Below are 21368 nucleotides of genomic sequence, written 5' to 3' on the forward strand. Positions count from 1 at the left end.
TCTTGGCCACTGACAGTGGCTGGAAGTTGCTCACGGGCTTCTGAGACAAGAGGCTGCCCCCCTGACCTCGGGCTACCCAAGGTTGAAGCAGGAAGTGACCGGCTACCTGCCGGGCTCTCTGGAGCCCCTGGACTTCACTGAACAACAGGACAGGAGTTCGTGGACCACCTGAACGGCAGTGCCGACCACCAGATGAGACGGAGCTCTGTGGGCAGCTGCTGCTCTGCACCTGCAGCCAGACATGTCTCTGCTGCAGGGCTGGACCCAAACACAAGGCACCAGGTCAAGATGCAGGCAGCACTTCAGCACTGGATGCCCTGGCCGAGGGACAGCACCGTCTTCACATTTATTATAAACTGTTAGGCCATTACCTAAAAGTCGTCCCCCTCAGGGCAGAGAACTCCAGGAATCTGCTGCCTCACAGACACCCAAAATATAAGTCAAAGTCACATATCTTGTACTGAGGCCACAATGCAAGGCCTTGCCAAGACATGCCCTATTCCTTTCCTTCATGGCAGTCTTTCCCATGTTTGCGAGTCTCACGATACCTGATGAAAACAAATCTTGGGGGCAGATTTTAGGTGATCTTCAAACCTCTCTCTCCTGTGCAGCTGTCGCAGCCTCTGAGTCTCCTGTCTGCACCCTCCCACCCCCCCCAGCCTTCTGTAATGACATTTAGAGCCTACCTGGCTAATCTGGGATAATCTCCTCAGCTCCAGATCCTCAACATACTCACACTGCCCAGTCCCTCACCACTTACGGTGACATGCACAGGTGCCCGGGCAAGGACAGGGCACGTCTTTGGGAGCCACTACTCAGTCTCTCACACCCCATTTGTCCCCTTGTGACATCTATGCTCCTGCATCACATGCTCTTAACTCTCTAGATGCAGCTCAGGCCCCACACGACGTCACTGCTGCTGTCTCGCATGGTCACCACTCGGCACCTTTCCACACACATGGGCTTCCTCTGGCTCACTCCTTCCTCTGGGCTGTGGTCTGGGGCTGTTTCCTTCTGCTGCAGGACACCATTTAATATTTCTCTAAGTGAAGGTTGGATGGTGACAAACACTCTTGATATTTTAAGCACATTTTTTCCTGGACTTAGAATTTTAGGTTAGCAGTTAGTTACTCTCAGGACCTTGAAGTCTTCTTTTCACGGGCTCCGGGCTCCGGGCTCCAGTAGCTCCTGCTCAGCATCAGTGCTCACTGCTACCATGTTGCACTTTGAAGGCAGCACGTTGTCCCCTCTGACTCCTTTGGACGCTCCAGTTTGTGTTTGTTCTCAGCCGATGGTTAGGATGTGCTTATGTTTTGCTTTCTGTCTGTATCTCCTTCTGGGTTTTGCAGCACGTCCTGACTCTGTGGCTTAATGTCTTTCATCACTTTTAGAGAATTATCAGCTACTACCCCTTCAAGTACTGTTTCTGCCCCATTCTCCCTCTCATTTCCAGCTGGGAACTCAATTACACTATGTCAGACCTTTTCACCATGTCTGTTCTGCAGTTTCCATTATTTTTCTCTCCATGTTTCAGTGTCAACGCTTTCTTTTCCCCATCTATCTTCTAATTCCCTAATTCTCTCTTTAGTTGGGTCTGATCTGCCGATAAACCAATCCATTAAGATTTTATCATTTTTATTGACAAATGATTTACCTACAATAAAATGGACGAATTTAAAATGTCTAATTTAATAACTTTTGACTACGTTTTCTTGAGATTTTTATATTTTTTTCAACATTTTGAAAAATTGCAACTCACTGAAAATTCATGGAAATTAGTATATGCTTTTCACCCAGGTCCACGATTGCTTACATTCTGTTAAACATTTGCTTTTATCTCACTATCTCTATAGGTAATCATATCACTGTTTTTTATTTTAATTTTCAGAGCCATTTTGGGTACAGGCGTGTGACCTTTCACCTCTAAACACTTCAGCATGGATCCCAAAAGAACAAGTACATCTCCATTCACAATCATGATGCAATTAAGTCAGAATAATTTTGGAATTTGTCACTGGTAGAATATGAATTCTATCAATTATCAAATTTGTTGCTTTGCCTCCCATGGATTTGTCACCCCTTTTCCTCTGGGTGACGGAGCTGCCAAAGATTACTCAAAGCCCATCTCTTCTGAGCAGTGAGAAGCCCCAGAAAGGGGTTAATCTCCCAGAACCCTCAAGATAGAGGCATTCCTTTCATTTGGGAAATTAACCATGAGTTGAGGTTCTCTTTCCACATTTATTCTCCAGACCAGTAAGTTACAGAAAGAGAACATAGGTGGGGGTTTTACTAAGTATAATTTAACAAGTTTAATAATAGAAGCTGGTAACATTCAGTAAGACAAGCAAGGTGACCTTCCATAACGCAATTTGCAACAAAAGCTTGACCTCAGCAAACATTCTCTTCTTACAGCAATTTCCCAGTATCTTTACATATCAATCAGTAACCTGTCTGTCCTTGAGCCAGCAACCTTGCTATGTTACAATTCTTTATCTTACAGCAGAGACTATATGGCCTGGGCAAAATTTCCTGTCCTTTGCAAGGTCAATATTTGAAACTGCAAGCCTTTGGAAAACCAGGCCCTGTGAACTACATTTGTTTTATGCATACTTCACAAAATTGGTAGAATTAACAAATTTGGAATTTGTCATTGGTAGAATTTTATCATGCAACATATAGTGTATGTTCTAAGTCATGAATTGTGCCAGTCATGCCCTTTATACTCATTTTTTCCTGATTTAGGATCTACTCCAGTATCATACATTGAAGTCTCTCTTTTTTTTTTTTTAAAGATGACCGGTAAGAGGATCTAAACCCTTGACTTGGTGTTGTCAGCACCACACTCAACCAGTGAGAGAACCGGCCATCCCTATGTAGGATCCAAACCCATGGCCTTGGTGTTATCAGCACTGCACTCTGCCAAGTGAGCCACGGGTCAGCCCGAAGTATTTTTTTTTTTAAATCTCCCTCCAGGAAAGATTTATTTTTCTATTTTTCCTGATCAAGTATCTATTCCAGCATTACCTGTTAAAGGTTTTTGTTTGTTTTATCTTCCTGAGGGAAGATTTACTTTTCTTCTGGCAGGTGGCTAGGTGAATAGGTCACCTTAGTTCACTCAGGGTCTGAGGTGACTCCAGACTGGACCTCAGTCCCGCCTCTGGCTCCCCTTCACTGTTGGAGTACAGCCCTTCGACACCTCATGTGTTTTCCAGGGCCTCTGCCTGAACTCTGACTCTTGTCCTGTGGCCCCCATGAGTCTGCTAAAACTTGGCGCATCTTCTCAGCCATTTCTTTCTTGACTGAAAATCCCCTCCAGTTCCAAATGCTGGCCCCACTATCTGCGAAACCTTTCCTCCCGTCTTGGCCCTGCAAATCCTTGCTGCCTTTTCTCAGCACCATGCTCTCCCGAGTGAGCCACGGGCCGGCCCCCTTGCTCCCTTTTGAGCTCTTCAGCGCTTCAAGCAGATCTTTGTGCTACACTGTCCAGTGTGATTGGTTGTTTTGTTTTGTATTACATTTTTTCCCTTCTGCTGCTTTGGAATTTATACACTCTATTTCTCTTTTAATTGGGTAATCATGACATTTTACCTTGAAGCGTCAACATAAGATGACCTAATGTTAACAGTGTCTTAACTCCTCTCCCCAAAATAAAAAGGCCACAGAACAATGTAACTCTAATAATGCTCTTCCAAATTCACAGGCCACTACTGTCCGGTATTTTAGTTCTCTTCTTATTAGGCTGTTCTTTTCATGATTATTACATACAACGTTTCGTTGGAGTCACATATGTACACTGAACTACTCTTGCAGGATGACTTTCCTTCCTGCTAAAGAACGCACTTAGAACCCCTTTGGTATGGTTATCTTGGGGAGACTATCGGTTTTCTTTGACCTGCAAGTGTATTTATCTAACCCTCCTACTTGCAAACTAGTTTTGCCAGGTGCAGGATTCTTTCCCTCAAGCTGTTACAGACCTTCCACTGTCCTCTGGCTTCAGTGTCATCGCTGACAACTCTGCTGTCAGTCTGACTGTCCTTCCCTCCCAGGTGATCCGACCTTTTTCTCTGGTTGCTTTTCAAATCTTGTTGCAGTCTTTGTGGCAGGCAGTTTTGCTACAAGATGTCCAGATGAGAATCACTTCTTATTTATCCTCCTGGGCACACACTGTCCTTTCTGCTTCTATGGACTTGGGTTTCCCATTAAGTAATTTCTTCACATTTTGTCTCTACTGCACGATCTGGATTCTCTCCTGGGACTCTCCTTAGACACTTCTCCTGAACACTTAACACTTATTATTTTCTTGGCTCTTTGCTATCTTCTGGGTGATTTCTTCAGACATGTCTTCTTCACTAGGTCTGTCTCCAGCTGTGTGCAGTAGGCTGTCTAACCACCCACTGAGCTTTTTGTTTCAATAAATGCATTTCATTTCAGAAATGCCACGTGGTGGGGAGAGGGTGGAGGCTCCTCCTTTAGCTGACACTTGTGTGAGGCTTTGTTGTGGGTCCCCTTCTTTTCTCCATTTATAACATTTTCCTTTTACTGGCTGTGTACTCATGATCTGCAGTTTAAGATCGGCGACCTAAGGAGCTGGTAACATCGGTTGACTCCAGGGAAGGGCTGCTGCTGTTTGGGGTTAGATGGTGCCGGGACAGGGGCTTTTCACCCTGTTGTGAAACTTTTGATTGCTGAAGTCCGTGATGCCATAACCTACAGCGTGTATGTACACAATTCAAAATTTAAACATTTGCACTCTGACCCCACCACTCCCGGACATCAGGCCAGGCCATCCAGTTGGCTTTTCAAAGGCAGCGTGTCCCCTGGCCACACCTGTACCTTTAACAACCATCCCAATCTCAGAAAAGGCACATTCCCCCAGCTGCTCTGGCCAAAACCCTCGGGGTCACCTTCGACTGCTTTCTCTCGCCCCCTCCAATCCACCAGCCAGTCCCAGCGCTCCACCTTCCAAGGTCCCTCACATCTGCCCACCTTCCAGCTATCGCGGGACAGAGCCACCAAGCAGCCACCTGCCCTGCCTCGGCGTCAGGCCGGTCCCTTAAGGCCACTCCGGGGCCCCCAGAGCGACCAGCCCGCAGCACGGACAAGACGGCCATGGCTCACGCCAGAGCCCCGAAGCGCCAGGTCTTCTCCTGAGCGCTCCGCTGTGCTCAGTGACCCGCCCTCGCTGCACGCAGGAGGCCACGCTCGGCGGCGACGTCAAGGCGGGGCGGGACCTGCCCGGAAGCGGCTCCGCCCGCCCACGTGCCCCCAGCCCCGCCCCGCCCCGCCCGCGGCGCCCGTCACGTGGGGGCGCGACCCGGAGGCGGAACCGCCCGGCCGACCCGCGGGCTCTGCAGGCCCCGAACGCCCCGCGCGCCCCCAAACACCCTCCGTGACCCCGCGAGCCCCCAAACACCCTCCGTGACCCCGCGCGCCCCGCGACCCCAGACACCCTCCGCGCCCCGCGCCATGCGCCCCCCGCGGCCCTACGCCGCGCTGCTCCCGCTCCTGGCCGCGCTCCTGGCCGCGCCCCCGGTGGCCCTGGCCGAGGCCCCTTACCTGGTGCGCGTGGACGCGGCCCGCGCGCTGCGGCCCCTGCGGGCCTTCTGGAGGAGCACGGGCTTCTGGTGAGCGCCCCGCGCGGGGAAACTGAGGGCCGAGCGGCCCACCGTCTCCGTCTCCACGTGCGCTCTTCCCAGCCCAGGCCATCCACCCTGGCCTTTCGGGCCCATTGTCGCGTCTAGGGAGACCCTGCCCGTGCTCTCCAGCTCTACAGTGAGGACGGCGGCCCCAAGCTCCTAACTCTGGGGTCGACCGTCTGTCAGGGTGGGCGTCTTCTTTCTTGTACCCCGGATCTATAACGTATTTGGAGTCCGGTGGGGGGTTTCTACCTGAAGGGGTGCCGGGCGTGGTGGAGGCCTGGAACTAGGCCCTGAGCTTGCCTGGCAGCCCCCAGGAGCGTGAAGAGGCTTGTGGCTGCCCCTGGTCACCCACAGGCCAAGTGGGGCAGCCCCAGGGGTGTCACATGTCCCTGCAGTGGGACCTGATCCCCGCTGTGGAGAGTTGAGATCCTCCCCTGGCTGTCAGGGCAAGGGGAGGGTTGGACTATGTTTTCTGTCCTGGGGAGCTCCCATCCCCCTTAAGAAGACTTCACAACATTCCTGGCTTTAGGGTCACTTTATTATTCGTTGAGTAGACATGCAATGGCTTGTATGCTGGACCCTGCAGCCCAGCAGTTGTGGGCCCTGGACTTACAGGAGCCAGGCCCCAAAGCTCAGGACTAATGCAGCCACTCCCTTGTTCTGTCCCAGCCCCCCACTGCCGCACAGCCAGGCTGACCAGTACGACCTCAGCTGGGACCAGCAGCTCAACCTCGCCTATGTGGGCGCCGTGCCTCACGGTGGGATTGAACAGGTCCGGACCCACTGGCTGCTGGACCTCGTCACAGCCAGGTGGGTGATGCAGGGGGATCCTGGGGGCCGCTGGCCAGAGCCTGCCTTACAGAGACAATTGGGGGGGTACTGCAGTGGAACACAGGGCTGGGGGGCTGCACTGAGGACTAGCTGCCCTTGCACCTCCTGGCGGAGCATCCTGTGGGGAGGGGAGGGGACCCTGTGTGCTGGGGGCAGCCCCTGGATGGGGCACTGCTGACTTCTCTGAAGGTCACTTTGGAGGTCTGGGGTCAGGCCTGGGTCAAGGCCTTGGGCTACAACTGGCCCTTGTGCCCATGCAGTGTGTTACTTGGTCGGGCTATGCAGGGTCACCATTCCTGAGGGCCAGGCTGACATCGTGTGGGTCATGCCACGTTTTTCCTGTAAGGCCCAGAGGGGCTGAGGCACGAGCTATGAAGGGCACTTGGACGTGTGGGGGTCTTCTAGAAACACAGAGACCCTCACACCCTGGGCCAGTACTACCAGCTCCTACCGAGCCGGGCAGGGGCTGGGCAGGCCTGGGGACACGGAGTCCTTGCAGCACCTTGGAGATTGTGTAATTTGCAGGGCCCCTTGTTCGAATAAGATGGCAGCACAGTGTCAGGTGGGGCTTGGCCCTCCTGACCTCGGGCCGAGTGGCTCCGTGTACTGGTGTCAGGGTCAGCAGCACTGCCAGGCAGCGCCTGTCTCAAAGGCGAGGTTCTTCATCACCGAGCATTTGGGGTCCTGTGTGTGTTCGGATTGCTTCCCTCCCCTTTCCCCATTGGGGTTCCCTGGTTTTCCTGGGGCAGAGCTGGTGCGAGGGTGCGTCTTGGCGTTGCTCCCTGGGGAGGATGTCGGTGGTGGCTTGCGATGTCTGCTGAGGGCTCCTGGGAGGGGAAGAGGCTGGGGGCAGGCCGTGGCCCTGCTTGCTACAGGGTGGAGTTTGCAGCGGCCAGCTCCCTGTGGCAGGCTTGCGCGGCCTGCACAGCCCCGTGCACGCTATGGAACAGCTGCTCCTCCTCGGCTGCAGCCCCCTGGTCCTCCCCCAGGAAGCCACCTCTCCTCAGAGCGTCCCTTATTGAGGGGCTGCAGCAGGCCAGGAGCAGGGTGATGCCCAGGGCCCTGTAGTCTCGGCGCAGGTCCTGCAGCGTGGCCATGCCGGCTGCATCCAGGAACAGCAGTGGGGCGCAGTCAATGACCACCGTGTGGAAGCCGGCTGCCACGGGTACCAGCGCGGCCCTGCTGCTCGCAGGGCCCAGGTCCTGGCCACTGACGGAGTCTCCTTCGCTGACCCCCACCTCTGAGCCCTGCTCCTTCCTCTGGGCAGCCAGGTGCCCAGCGTCTAGCCCCGTGAGGCTGTAGAGTGACCGCAGGAAGAAGTCCTTGTTGGCGTAGTAAAGTGGCCCCGCGAAGCGGAACACCCGCACCCCGGGCTCAGAGACCAGGCCCTCGAACTCTGCAGCGTCCTCGTAGAAGGCTGAGTCCCCAATGCGGCCAAGCAGGGCAGCACGTGGGCGCTGTGTGCGGCCCGCCAGGCTGAGCAGCGAGAGGAGCACGCCGGCCAGCAGCCCTGCCTCCGTGCTGACCAGCACGCAGGTGGCTGCGGTGGCCACCCAGACCAGCGCGTCCACTGGGCTCAGCCGCCACAGCTGTGGGAGGTCCCTCACCTTGCGCAGGGCCCCCCGCAGGCTGACGACAATGATGCAGGCCAGCACGCTCCGTTGCAGGTCTTGGAACAGTGGCGCCAGCGCCAGCAGCACCAGCAGCACCACAGCCGCGCTGACCACACTGGACAACTGTGTCTGGCAGCCGGTGGCCGTCTTCACCAGGCTCTTGGCCAGGGCGGCACTGGTGGCAAAGCAGTGGAAGAAGGCAGGCAGCATGTTGCAGCAGCCCACAGCCAGCAGCTCCTGGTTGGCGCAGACAGAGTAGCCGTGGCTGCGGGCAAACATCTCCGCCAGTGAGATGGAGAAGGCTGAGCCCACCAGGGCCAGGGGCACGGCATCCAGTGCCACATGCCGCATCAGCCTGGCATCAGGCACCTGTGGAGCCACAAAGCCAGTGGGGATGTTGCCGGCCACACTCGAGCCGAAGCGCTTGTGGAGCTGCCCAAAGTGGGACACGAGGGTGGCCACCACGATGACCAGCAGCTCCGTGGGCAGCGGCACCCTCAGGCGGCCCCGGCAGCGGTCCGAGAGCTCCTTGGCGGCCAACAGCACAGCCAGGCACACGGTGCTGGTAACCACGTCGCAAACGTTGGCCTGCCCTGCGCTGCGCAGCAGGCTCAGCCATGTGCTGACCACCAGGCCGGGCCCCTGGTGCCGAGGGACCCGCACACCCAGCAGGTGCCTGAGCTGCGAGGTCAGGATGGTCACAGATGCCCCCATGGCAAAGCCGTCGAGCAGCGGCTGTGAGAGGTAGGCAGACACAAAGCCCAGCCGGAGGACGCCCATGAGGACCTGTGGGCAGAGTGCAGTCAGGCCCAGGCCACCTGATGGGAGTCAGGCACCCTGTGTCACCAGCACCTGGCAGGGGCCCAAGGGTGGTCGCAGCACAGAGACTGACTGCAGAGAGCCAGGTGTGGGGAGGTCATGGCCTAAATCCCACCTGGCAGGAAGCCCAGGAGGCCATGTGGGCTGTGGTTCAGCTCGTCTGAGCCACCGCCATGCTTGGCCCACAAACCTCACCCATGCCACGACTAGCCAGGCCAGCGCCCGTGCCCCTCCTGTATCTTCAGCCCCCGTGTGTCAGTGCCTGGCCCTAGGACCTGCTTGTCTGCCCACCCCCACCCTCTCTCCGGGGCCCTGGCTCTGTACTTCCTCCCAGGCCTGCCCTGGCGGTGAGCACCCTGAGCAGCCAAGCCAGCCTGTCCCTGCCCCCAGGTGACAGCTGCTCACCTGGTAAACCCCAGTCACCAGTGTGAGGGCGGTGGCGATGCGGATGGCGTGGCAGTCCCGCCCGCAGTCCTGCAGCCCGAGTGCCAGCGTCATAGCCGAGCTGTTGAGGGCACTGCTATTGGCCCCGGGCCCCGGGCCGTCCTGGGAGGGGTCGAAGCCAGCCAGCTGGAGCTCACGGTCCACCACCTGCCCCACCATGAGGCAGAGCAGGCTGAAGATGCCCACGGAGACGTGGCGTGAGGTGCCCATGAGGAAGTAGATGAGGTTGGCAAAGAAGGAGGTGTAGAGACTGTAGATGGGCTGCAGCCCGGCCAGCATCGAGTACGCAATGGCCTGTGGCACCAGGATGATGCCGATGACCAGCCCGGACAGCACGTCACCTGCCAGGTATTCCCGCAGGCGGTACTGGCGCAGCCAGCGTGTGGCGGGGACCAGGTCCTGCAGCAGCGCCTGGGCTCGTGGCACGCTGCATGCGCAGCCCCGCTGCAGCCGAGCCTTCAGCCTCTCGTGCAGGGTCAGGGGCGCCGGGGGCTGCCGTCGGACCAGCACCAGCCCCCTGCCCTGCCGCAGGGGCTCAGGGAACACTTCCATTCCGCAGTGCCTGGCCCTCAGGCCAACCTGCAAGGAAGGAGTGGGCACGCTCGTGGGGACCCAGAGCCCAGGAACCCAGGATCCAGGTTCAAACAAGAAAGGCCCAGGCACCGAGGTTGGAGGTTGGAAGCCGCCCTGCTCCCAGGTGCTGGGAGGACCAGGCTGGGGACTGAATGCTGAGCTCCCTCCCAACAGCACGGGCCCCATACCCACTGCCCTGTGTGGACGGGCACGTCAGGCTGTGCTCCAGAATCCCCTCTTGAGCAACGGCCACATGCCTCAGTGTGCTCCAGGCAGTCTGGCCATTACCCAGCAGCTCCTGCCTGAAAACCGCCTGCAGCTCCTTGAGCAAACCTCCCCAGGGAGAGGAGCTGGCCAGGTGGCTGCCACACACGTGCCACAGGTCAGAGGGTTGCAGAGACCCAGGCACACGTTCCACCGGACCTGGGCTGCCGTCCACCTCCCACGTCCACCCCATGCTCACACCAGAGCCCCTGCCCTTCCCACATCCATCGTCGCCCACTCTCCCTCTGTGGACACCTTCGGCCTGTCCCTCCACCATCTCTGTTCTGCGGGTCCTTTCATGCCTGTGGATGCTGGGACCCCAAAGCCATGTTTGGGGAGCGGCACTTGGACACCAGCCAGTCTCATCCAGCCATCCTTGTAGCAGAATTCTGACAATATATCTTGACAGTAGCCTGGTGGGGCCAGCCTGGGGGGTGATTGGCACCCGTCTCTCCTTCCCAGGGTGTTCTGGGACATGGGGTGCCAAAGCCCCTTCCCAGGCTGCACGTGCACAGACAGGGTACGCCATGCCTAGGACAGCGCCCGGGGGCACTCCAGCCCCCTGAAAACAGCAGCCTGGCCTTTCAAGCTCTAAGAGCACTTCCTCACCTTGCTTTCAGCCTTGGAGAGCACCATGGGCATCAGGAAGGTGGCGCTTAGAGACCAAACTGATCACACAGCAGCCTTGGATCTGTCCTGTTTACAGGCTCCAAAGTACTTTGATGTTTTAAATCCCCTACATAGTGACATTAAGCAAACACCCAGGACACCCCGTGGTGGTATTGAGTCCACCATATATGGGCTGGCCCAGGACAAGGGGCCTGGCGTCTCCCTGGAGAGTAGGGGACAGCAGTGGTCTTATCCTGGCAGCTCAGCTTGGGCCGTCCAGGTACAAACCCCGTGGAGTCCAGAGTAGCAGCTCTGTCCCTTCAGAAGATGTTAGGAGATGATGTTGCCTTCTAACAAAACCCCTGCCACACAGGAGTCCCCGGACACCTGGAAGCTCACCCCGAGTCCCTGAGGACCCAGGTGTGTAGTGCCAGGACTGTGTAAATGCCACCTGTCCTGAGAGCCCCCAAAAGACATTGCGGAATCTGGGGCATCCCTGGCCAATGGTTCAGTGTTGACTCCTGCCTCTGCAGTGGGCACTTCTGCTGCGGCCCAGTTGTCTGGGCCCTTAACTGTCCTGAGACTGGGGCTCAGGGATGATTCTTACCTGAGGGGGCCCTCACTGGTGCGGCAGGTGCAGGATAGCACGGGCTGGCCGTCCACCAAGGCTGGAACCCTGTGGCCTCTGCCGGCGGGTGGGGCAGCAGGGGCAGTGGCCGGTCTGACCTGTGGGCAGTGCTTTGTGTGCTGGGCTTGCTGTTAAATTATTTACACCGAAGACTGCTGAGTCATGGGTCCCCCCAGACAAGTTACCTGAGTGGCTAATCTGGGGAGTTGTACTGTAATCAGAGGCTCACAAATAATTACAATTGTCTGGGCCTCTGGTAAGCTCCCAGCCTCCCAGGAGTGGGGCTGTAGGTGCAGCCTGAGGCCCTGCCAGGTGGGGTGGGGAGGGGCTGCAGTGAGTGGCTGGAGCAGGATGTTTGTGTGTCTGGGGTTCCTCGATGGGAGGCAGAGGCTCGAGAGCTGAGCACAGACACCCAGCAACCCTTAAGCTCTGGGGCCTGGGGTCAAGTTCAGTACCCCCCAACCCAGGAGAGGGTGTGAAGGAGGGGCCAGTCTCCTTGTCCAATCCCTGGATATTCTCCCCATCCAGCGAGGAGCCAGGTCAGGTCCAAGCTGGAATGGGAGTGGAAAGTGGTTGGAGAGAGGGAATGGGGGGTCCAGAGGGTGGGAAGCTGGGGGAGCAGGGCCCAATATTCCAGGGGTTCTGGACCCCCACACCTTTGTTCTCAGCCCCCCACTTGGGATGTCCACATCTAGTTCCTTCCCCTCAAAGACCTGCCCCTCCCAGCTAGGGCAGGGCTTGGGCCTCCTCCTCTCCCACCCCAGTGTAGCCAAGACCCACTGGTCCGTGGGGGGCAGCTGTTTGCCTGGCGGCTGGGAGCTGCGGTGTACTGAAGCTGTTGGCCAGAGGGTGGGGTGGGGTGAGTCATAGATTTTCAGAGACTCAGACCTCTGAGCAGATAAAGTTGGAGGAGAGAGCAGCTACCCAGGGGGTCATAAAATGCTAACCTGGCCCCCATTACCCTGGGAGGCCTGCTCCCTAGGGGTCTCCCTCAAAGGAGGGCAGGGGCTGGGCTGTGCCACAGGGCGGGGGTCCTGGGTTCACCCAGCAGGAGTGCCCAGGGCACACACGTGTGCGTGCATGCTGGGGTCGAGGTGCCAGTGCAGGACAGGGTAGGGGGTTGCCTGGAGGGATGGAAAAACCTAGTGTAGGAGGCAGCTCTGCCCCCATCAGGAAGGCGGGATGGGGATTTCTGGAAGCTCTCAGGGTGCACCCGTGGTGGTATTTTAGGCACCTAGAGGTAGTTCATGGAGGGGTGGTTCTCTGCGCCCGGCACCCGGCTTCCCAAGCCTCTCAGGCGCACTGGCCTTGGCTGTGCTGGGTGGCAGGGATTGGGCCCTGCACCCCGCTCAGCCCCCACCAGGCTGGGTGTTTAAGAGGTTAGGAAATACAAGTGAGGTCACACCTGCTGCTGAGAAAACCGCAGGACCCCTGGGGTCTGATCCCCCCTCTGCCCCATCTCTCTGCTCCCATTTGTCTACCTGTGCATTGAGGCCGCAGCTGGTGCTGCGATGTGGATCTGGGACGTCCCGGCCGGAGAGGGTGTGCAGGCCCGCCCTGCCCTGGCCCGCACGCGGCGGGGAGCAGGGGTCCCCAGCGCCTGCGCCTGCCTGCCGGGACCCCAGTCCTGGGCGTCGCGTTATTTCCTTAATTTTGTCTTTAAGTCAACCGCTTTAAATTTGAGTGCATTTGTTTGGAAAACAAACGCTGTACCGCTACCTCCGGGGAAGAGGCCGGCGGCAGAGTCCTGGGGACCAGGCCGGGCTTGCTTCCCGATGAGCCGCCCGTGGGCGGGGTGCTCCCGGGGACCCCCACCCCAGCCCGGGCGGCGGAGCACCTTCTCCCGGAGGCGGGCCCGTGTCCGCCGCTGCCCGCGTTCCACCGCCCCGCGCCCCCCTCCGGGCACGCGCGGCCCCGCCCCGAGACCCCGTGCGCGTTCCCCCCGCCCTGGCCCCGCGTGCACGCGCGCCCGCCCCCCGCACTCACCGGCCCGGCCCGGCTCGGTCCTCGCCGAACGAGGCTGCTGTCGCCGCCGCCCTGCCGGGGCTCTGCGCGGGTCTAGCGGGAGGGAGGCGCCTTCGCGGCTTCCTGGCCCGGGTTGGGGGACGGGCCTGTCCTCGTGTCCGACCCGGCCACCGCGCACGGCGAGCGTGGGGTGAGCTGCGCTCTGCACCGCACCAGCCCAGCCCCGCCCCGGTTTAGGGCGTTCAAACCCCTCTCCCAGCTCGGGCCGAGGGGAGGGAGACTGAGGCACAGACGTGGGGTGAAGGATTGCTCCCCGGGGGTCCTCGCCCGGGGTGGTTCCTGGGGCGGGTATGCCGGCCCCCAGGCATCCTTAGCTGCGAGGCTGGCTGGGCCAGCTGCGCTCATGTCCACCCAGGATGACAGGCTGGCGCGTGGCCCGGTGTCCGGCGCGGCCCCAGGTTATGGCCTCGGAAATCTGCGGAAAAAGCCCGAGCCCGCGGCCCTGCCTTCACTTTCCACCTGGTCCCCACCGCCCCCATCTGTTCCCGCACCCCTCCCCCCACCTGCGGGACTTTGGAACCTGTCTCCTGGGTATTTAATTTTTACCTAAGTGCTTAAGTTTTATTTCGCTGCTACGGGCGTGACCTTTGGATGGGAGGGTGTGGGGTGGACCCCCACTGTGCCCATGCTGGCTGCGCAGTCCCTGGGCAGAGGGGCCAGCAGGACTAGCAGAGGGGATGGCCCAGCACAGCAGGAGCTGGCACCTGTGGGCGGTGGTCTCAGGCCTAGGCTCTGCCTTGACCTCGTGCAAGCCAAGAGTTGGGGAAATGAGAACCAAAAAAGAGGTGTTGAGTTGTTCACAGCTGTGCTGTATTTAGGGGGACGACGCTGGGCTGGCCAGGCTGTGACTGGGTTGGAGGAGACACTCCTATGGAGAGCTGTGTCAGGCCTGAGTCCACATCTGTGGTGGTGACCGCCCAGGCTCCCTCTCCCACACGGACAAGCCCAGCTGCCACAAGGGGGCACGTCACACCCACAGGCTGGCTCGCAGGCATCTGGGTGACCCACCTCTGCCCCTCACTAAGCACTGTCCCCCCCGAGCCCCCACCACCTGGCAGCTGCATTTGCCCAGTCTGGGTGCATCTCCCTGGGTGACCACTGCTGCCCTGGTCAGGCATCCAGCTCCCACTCTGGATCCAGTTAGCCACTCTCTTCTATGCTCAGAACCCTGACGGGCCCCCCATCTCGCCCTGACATGGCCCCGAGGTTTCATCCCCACCCCACATAACCTCGTCTCCCAGGACGTGCCTGTATTCAGTCCCAGGCTGCAGCTTGATTCCCATGAGCCCATCCCCACCTCGAGGCAGCGCAGGTCTGGAGAACTCAGTACCTCTCTTCTGTTCCCCGTCACATTTGTCCTGTCACTTGGCAGGTCTTAGATGTCATCTCCTCAGGGAGGTCCTCCCTCCCTGACCCTCTGCCCCCTTCACTCCATCACATCCCCTTCCCCGAACATCTGATGTGCTCTTAAAGATCCAGGCAGCTGCCTGATGACACCTGTCCTCTCTTGGAATGTCACCTCTCCCCCAGGGTGACGGAGACGCAAAGGATTACTCAAAACTCATTTCTTCTGAGCAGTGAGAGGCCCGAATAGTGTTAAGTCCAGACAGATCCTTCAAGGGAAAAGGATTTTTGGAAACTAACCCCGAGTTGGGGTCTTCTCTCAGTGTTTATTGTCCAGGTAGGAAGGTTACAGAAATTGAACATAGATGGTTACAAAAGGAACAGTAAATATTTGTCATGGCAACACTTGGTCCCCCAAGAGACTTAAAGAAACTGAAGACTTTCCCTCGCTAGGTTTAGCTGCAGCAAGGACATCCGCCCCCAGTGCCAGCGTTTTTGCTGTGTTACAATTCTTCATCTACAGCAGAGACTTTAGCCTGGGAAAGGTTTCCACAGGCGTAACCTTTCTATGTTAGGCCCTGGCTAGTTCGTGTACTTTATCATGCTTTGGTAATGTTAGCATCCTCCACATTGGAGCATGAGCCTTGTGGGAATTGGACACAGCTTGGGATGAGTGCAGGGTGGGGGAGGCTCCCTTCTCCCTTTCCTGCCCATCCCTGTTGCATCTGGGAGTGTGGAAGCGGGTACAGGGGGTACTGTTGGGCCAAATTAGGGGCCCTGGCCTTCAGGAGGTGCAGAGAGCCAGGGTAGAGCACACACTAGGTTCTGCCTGGCTGCTGCCCTTCAGCTGCCACTCCCCAGTCAGCTGTCTTCAAGATACCCTGTCCTCCCCTACACTGTCCTGGTGTGCCTTTCCCAAAGGACCTGCCTATCCCCTGCCACCCTTGAGCCTCATGGCTGTTCTCAGCTCCCACCCCAAGTCTTCCGTCTCCCGAGGGCTTATGGGTGGGGATTCCCAGTACAGACACCAGCTGGGGCTAGGATGTGAGTGGCTGATAAGCTCTCAGTGTTGGTGTTCTCCAAGGGGAAGGGCCCATTGGGAAGCCTGGATCCGTGTCCTGTGTGGCACCTTTTGGGCTTCCTACCTGCTTGAATGTGGCCACAGTTCCAGCCTGGGTGCTGAGACACAACATCCGTTTCCTCCCAACACTGACTGTCCTTCCACAGGAAGTCGGCTGGGCAGGGTCTGACCTACAACTTCACCCACCTGGACGGGTACCTGGACCTTCTCGGGGAGAACCAGCTCCTTCCGGGTGAGCAGCCAGCTCTGCCCTTTCCGGACTGGCCTTGGTGCTGGCATGGGGGAGCCCGGGCAGGGCAGGGTATGGGTGTGGTGTGGCAGGTGGGCAGCCAGGCAGCCACTCCCATGTGTTGCAGGATTTGAGCTGATGGGCAGCCCCTCAGGACACTTCACGGACTTTGAGGACAAGCAGCAGGTGTTTGAGTGGAAAGACCTGGTCTCTCTCCTGGCCAGGAGATACATTGGTGGGCAGGGCGCAGGCCCTGGGGACTAGGGTGGGTACTCCTGGGCAGACTGTCCTCTCCCCCACCCCCCAGGCCACCTGGTGGGTCCTCTCTGTCATGGACGCCCCCGGCCCGGGCTTCCCGATGGGAGGGGGAGGCCAGCCAGCGTGGGAGAGGGCTCACGTGGAATCAGACAGTCCCCATGGTGTCCAAGCCCCCAGCCGTGGGCACCCGGCCCGCTCTAAGGGGTGGAGCCCACCAGCAACCGCGGAGACGCTCCGCAGGTAGGTACGGACTCGCGCACGTTTCCAAGTGGAACTTCGAGACGTGGAACGAGCCGGACCACCACGACTTTGACAACGTCTCCATGACCACACAAGGTGGGCAGTGCTTCCTGGGGTCCTGCCAAACTGACGTGGGGGGAGGGCGGGAGGGGAGCACGGAGCCCGGCGTCCATCGCTGCGCCGGGCTGGATGCGGTCCCCCCGGCCCAGGTTTCCTCAACTACTACGACGCGTGCTCCGAGGGTCTGCGCGCTGCCAGCCCCCGCCTGCGGCTGGGAGGCCCTGGGGACTCCTTCCACGCCCCTCCGCGATCTCCGCTGTGTTGGAGCCTCCTGAGCCACTGTCACAACGGCACCAACTTCTTCACGGGGGAGGTGGGCGTGCGGCTGGACTACATCTCCCTGCACAAGAAGGTGCGGCCCCTGCGCCCGCCCCCGGGCAGTGGGCTCGGGAGCCACCCTGGGTGCTGAGCACGCGGCGCCCGCAGGGTGCGGGCAGCTCCATCTCCATCCTGGAGCAGGAGAAGGTGGCCGTGGCGCAGATACAGCAGCTCTTCCCCACGTTCGCGGACAGCCCCGTTTACAACGACGAGGCAGACCCGCTGGTGGGCTGGTCCCTGCCGCGGCGGTGGAGGGCCGACGTGACCTACGCGGCCATGGTCGTGAAGGTGGGCACGCTGCGCCCCCGCGCATCCTCCCCGCGGGACTTCCCTCCGGCCTGGCCGGGCGGGAGCGGTGGGGGCGGCGGCTGTGGTCCCAGCCTCCCCGCGCGCCCGCAGGTCATCGCGCAGCACCAGAACCTGCTGGTCGCCGGCAGCGGCCCCCACGTCCGCTTCGCGCTCCTGAGCAACGACAACGCCTTCCTGAGCTACCACCCACACCCGTTCTCGCAGCGCACGCTCACCGCGCGCTTCCAGGTCAACAACACCCGCCCGCGCCACGTGCAGCTGCTGCGCAAGCCGGTGCTCACGGCCATGGGGCTGCTGGCCCTGCTCGGTGAGCGCCGGCGGGTCGGGCTGCGGGCGGAGGCTGTGCCGGGCCGGGTGAGGGCCTCAGTCGGGCAGGGTGGTCTCCCGGGTCCAGGAGTAGCTTGTGCGGAGGGCTGGGCAGCGGGAGCAGGGGCCTGCCGGGGGTGGGAGGAGAGCACCTCCAGCCGTGCCCTGCTTGGCGTTTACCCTCCCCACCCCCACATGGTGACAGTCACCACCCACCCCCCTGTAGATGAGGAACAACTTTGGGCCGAGGTGTCGCGGGCCGGGACGGTGCTGGACAGCAACCACACGGTGGGCGTCCTGGCCAGCGCCCACCACCCCGAGGGCCCCGCTGATGCCTGGCGCGCCACGGTGCTGCTCTACGCAAGCGACGACACCCGCGCGCATGCCAACCGCAGCCTCGCCGTGACACTGCAACTGCACAGGGTGCCCCCCGGCCCAGGTAGCAGAGAGGGGGTCCCAAGAAGGTCTCCGGCCCTGCGGGGGCTCTGAAGGGGCGGGCCTGGCGATGAGAGGCCCCAGCGTCTGGCTCCGCAGGGCTCATCTATGTCACGCGCTACCTGGACAACCGGCTCTGCAGCCCACACAGCGAGTGGCAGCGCTTGGGCCGGCCTGTCTTCCCCTCGGCCGAGCAGTTCCGGCGCATGCGCGCGGCAGAGGTTCGTGGGCCCCTGGGGTGCGGGGGAGGGTCACCAGCCCGGCCACCAGGGCCCTGAGGACCTGACATTGTCGCCAGGACCCGGTGGCCACGGCGCCATGCCCCTTCCCTGCCGGTGGCCGCCTGACGCTGAACCCGGAGCTCGCGTTGCCCTCGCTTCTGCTGGTGCACGTGTGCGCACGACCCGAGAAGCCACCCGGCCAGGCAAGTGGCAGCCCTCGACCCCCTCAGCTGCCTGGACTTGCTCCTCTCGACCTGTCACGCTCCTTCCTCCCCCAGGTCACCCGGCTCCGTACTCTGCCCCTGACCCGAGGGCAGCTGGTCCTGGTCTGGTCTGATGAGCGCGTGGGCTCCAAGTGCGTGAGTGGGCCACTGCCCCACCCCTGTGCCCATCCTGCACGTGCCCGTGGCCACCACCTCTTTCCAGCTGCAATGCTCTCTGGTCACTCCACTGTGGCCGTCTGACTTCTCCTCTCCACACACTCTGCACGCACTATGGCCCATGATCACTCGCCATCTGGTGGGGCGTGGGGGCACTTACAGGAGACATTTGAAGATGACTGCTGGGCTCCAGCTCTCTCTCCTCCATCAGTGTGGCCTGCCATGCTGCCCAGGGACACAGAGGGGTGCTGGAGGAGACAGGGCAGTGGGTCCTGCCCTGCCCACCGCAGACCTTCAAGGGCCACCCTGACCCCACCCTTGACCCCAGTCTTGGCCCTGCCTCTGACCTCCCCAGGTGCCTGTGGACATATGAGATCCAGTTCTCCCAGGATGGTAAGGTGTACGCCCCAGTCAGCAGGAGGCCATCGACCTTCAACCTCTTTGTGTTCAGCCCAGGTGTGCTCACCGCCCACTGCCCTGGCCTTGGCCACCCCATTCCTGGGCTGCAGCAGGGTATTGGATGGTGTGGGGTCCAGGGCCTTGCAAAGCCTGGAATGAGGGGCTTCAGGGACTTGACGGTGGGTTCAGGTGGGCACATGCTCAAGAGCACACTTGTGTCTTTGTGTCCCCAGAAACAGCTGTTGTCTCTGGCTCCTACCGGGTTCGAGCGCTGGACTACTGGGCCCGGCCAGGCCCCTTCTCAGACCCCACGCCATACCAGGAGGTGCCCACCCCGAGGGCCACCGGCACCCAGTGACCCCTGAACCTGTGCTGACTGATGCCCTTGAGCAGCCAGGAGCCAGGATGGGCTGGACTTGCACAGGCTGATCAGGCCGTGGGCTCTATGTGTTCCTGTCCCACTCCCCACGCACCCGTTAAAGTGTCTTTCCACACATCAGTTGTGCAGCCAGCTTCTGCAGAACAGTAGCAGGGGTAAAGTGGAGGTGTGAGGACCCAGCCGGAGGGAGCCCCGCCAACCTGGACAGGCACCTGTGGAGCTGCCGGAGGGAGCCGGGGCCACCACTCAGCACAGCTTGGTTCCTGCTTGGAGCCAGCTAGCCCAGCTCTGCCTTGCCCGCCCAGGCGTCTCTAGCATCACCCCTGGGTTCTGCAGAGTGGGGAGCCGAGGTTGCATGAGGGAGGGGCCCCTGCACCCCACACAGGAGGGGCATCCTGCCTGGCACACACTGGCCGGCAGCAGCAAAGGCCAGCAGCGTCCACTCCCATGGGCCTCCTGGCTCCGCATCTGGGTGAGGACAGTTCAGTGGCTGTTCGCAGAGATGTAGCTGGGGCGGGGGGTTGGGGACGGGTAGGGAAGCCACGGGGGTGCAGTACTGCTCCAGACGGAGAAAGGCTGCCTCGCCCCAAGCAGGACCTCTGCTCACGCACACGGCCAGCTGGAGGGGCCTCCCGTCTGTCTGCTCCCCTCTCCGGAGCGCCCTCCCAGGGCTGTCCGTGGCACTCAGCAGAGGACTGAGGTACGGGAGCCCAACATGCTTCCTCAGAGTGGGGGAGGAAACCCGGGCTGATCCAGCTCCTTCATACCTGCCCACCTCTGTTTAGGTGCAAATCTTATGTCCCCTGCCTGCCCCCTACCCACATGGGCCACCAAGTCCTGTGGCTGCCTTACCAAGGGAGAGAGATGTCAAAGTGACCATTCTTCCACCTGGACCCCAATGCCACCCCCCGTTCCCACCCCCTGTTCCCACCCACTCTGCCCATGTTGGCACCTGGGCATGTGTGCTGGGAGCCCTGGGTCAGTCAGGCACAGCCTCCTGCTCCTCTGGGAGCCACATGTCAGTCGGCTTGTGCTGCTGTAACAAATATCACAGCATCTGTCCTCTCATGGCTCTGGAGGCTGAGGTCTGAGAGTGGTTGTCGGCAGGGCTGGTTCCTCCCAAGGCCTCTCTCCTTGGCGTGGAGGGGGCTGTCTTCTTGCTGTATCCTCACGCGGTCATCCCTCGATGGCTGTTTGTGTCCAGATCTGCTCTTATAAGGACACCAGTCAGATCACGTCAGGGTCCACTCTCATGACCACGTTTTAACTTGGTCTCTGTAAAGACCCTGTCTCCAAACAAGAACGCATCCTGCAATACTGGGGTTTAGGACTTTAGCACATGAATGTTGGGAGGACACAATTCAGCCCATAATAAGCAATGGCTGTTTCTCTGTAGTGATCGGGATCTGTCACCCGGAGCAAATAACCTCTTCTCACCTACCACCGGTTCAGTGGCCTGAGGACCGCATTGGTCTGGGGCCACCTCAGCTTCTGGCTTCATGGGAGTGGGGCTGGGTTTCCCATTGGACACCGTCCTTCCTTGGACACGAGGATCTTCATACCCTCCAAGTCCGGGTTGGGGGGGAGGGACAGACCCCACAGGGACCCTCCCCACATTCCTGGACCTGGGTGTTCTGACTTTTGGCAAAAACAGCTGCACCCACTGGAAGTTTCCCTTCAGCTGTGGATTTGTGGCCCGAGCCCACTGCCACCTGGAGGTGGGATGGCCTCCTTGGGGGGTGATGTGGCAGTCAGTGTGGGGAGTCCACAGACAGTGGCACTGGCACCTGCAAAGCCGTGCTGTGCCGTGTCTGCCTCTCCCCATGGGGCCCCGTCACTTCCACCACAACAGTGGCTCCAGAATTGCCAGCGAGCTGTCGCGTCCCCACCCCCTGGCCTGCTGGCCCATTAGCTTTGGCCTTTGCTGCAGGTGGGCAGGCCTTCAAGCTGTGCCAAGAGCCTGG

The 21368-nt window shown here is 59.9% G+C and overlaps 2 protein-coding genes across 5 annotated transcripts; one reads left to right on the forward strand and one right to left on the reverse strand.

The window, feature by feature from the left end:
- Window positions 1–5308: 5308 nt before the first annotated feature.
- IDUA (alpha-L-iduronidase) lies at window positions 5309–19521 on the forward strand. 4 transcript variants are annotated; one of them, XM_063108430.1, is made up of 14 exons: window positions 5309–5624; window positions 6309–6449; window positions 16017–16102; window positions 16227–16334; window positions 16598–16693; window positions 16807–17009; window positions 17084–17263; window positions 17375–17591; window positions 17817–18029; window positions 18125–18246; window positions 18324–18449; window positions 18525–18601; window positions 18982–19082; window positions 19259–19521. In XM_063108430.1, exons 1-14 carry the CDS (start codon window positions 5467–5469, stop codon window positions 19381–19383), a joined length of 1953 nt encoding a protein of 650 aa, XP_062964500.1. In that variant the 5' UTR covers window positions 5309–5466; the 3' UTR covers window positions 19384–19521. The 4 variants fall into 4 exon arrangements, with proteins under 4 accessions (XP_062964500.1, XP_062964499.1, XP_062964501.1 ...); XM_063108429.1 differs by having other exon boundaries at window positions 16227–16285; window positions 16528–16693; XM_063108431.1 differs by lacking the exon at window positions 19259–19521 and having other exon boundaries at window positions 16227–16285; window positions 16528–16693; window positions 18525–18605; window positions 18982–19076.
- SLC26A1 (solute carrier family 26 member 1) lies at window positions 7010–9898 on the reverse strand. The gene is made up of 2 exons (XM_063108529.1): window positions 9308–9898; window positions 7010–8869 (listed from the first exon to the last, which is right to left on the reverse strand). The coding sequence occupies exons 1-2, from the start codon at window positions 9896–9898 to the stop codon at window positions 7340–7342; spliced, it is 2121 nt and encodes a 706-aa protein (XP_062964599.1). The 3' UTR covers window positions 7010–7339.
- Window positions 19522–21368: the final 1847 nt, after the last annotated feature.

The sequence above is a fragment of the Cynocephalus volans genome, chromosome 9, assembly GCF_027409185.1.
Source record: "Cynocephalus volans isolate mCynVol1 chromosome 9, mCynVol1.pri, whole genome shotgun sequence".
NCBI classification, from domain to species: Eukaryota; Metazoa; Chordata; class Mammalia; order Dermoptera; family Cynocephalidae; genus Cynocephalus; species Cynocephalus volans.

Excerpts from the sequence above, each read along its gene's own strand:
- SLC26A1 (XM_063108529.1), bottom strand. The coding sequence starts at position 9,898 with ATGGAAGTGTTCCCTGAGCCCCTGCGGCAGGGCAGGGGGCTGGTGCTG. Across the intron at positions 8,870-9,307 it reads TGGTGACTGGGGTTTACCAG|GTCCTCATGGGCGTCCTCCG; the intron begins GTGAGCAGCTGT and ends CTCTGCCCACAG.
- IDUA (XM_063108429.1), top strand. The coding sequence starts at position 5,467 with ATGCGCCCCCCGCGGCCCTACGCCGCGCTGCTCCCGCTCCTGGCCGCG. Across the intron at positions 17,592-17,816 it reads GGGGCTGCTGGCCCTGCTCG|ATGAGGAACAACTTTGGGCC; the intron begins GTGAGCGCCGGC and ends ACCCCCCTGTAG. Across the intron at positions 18,450-18,524 it reads CCGAGAAGCCACCCGGCCAG|GTCACCCGGCTCCGTACTCT; the intron begins GCAAGTGGCAGC and ends TTCCTCCCCCAG.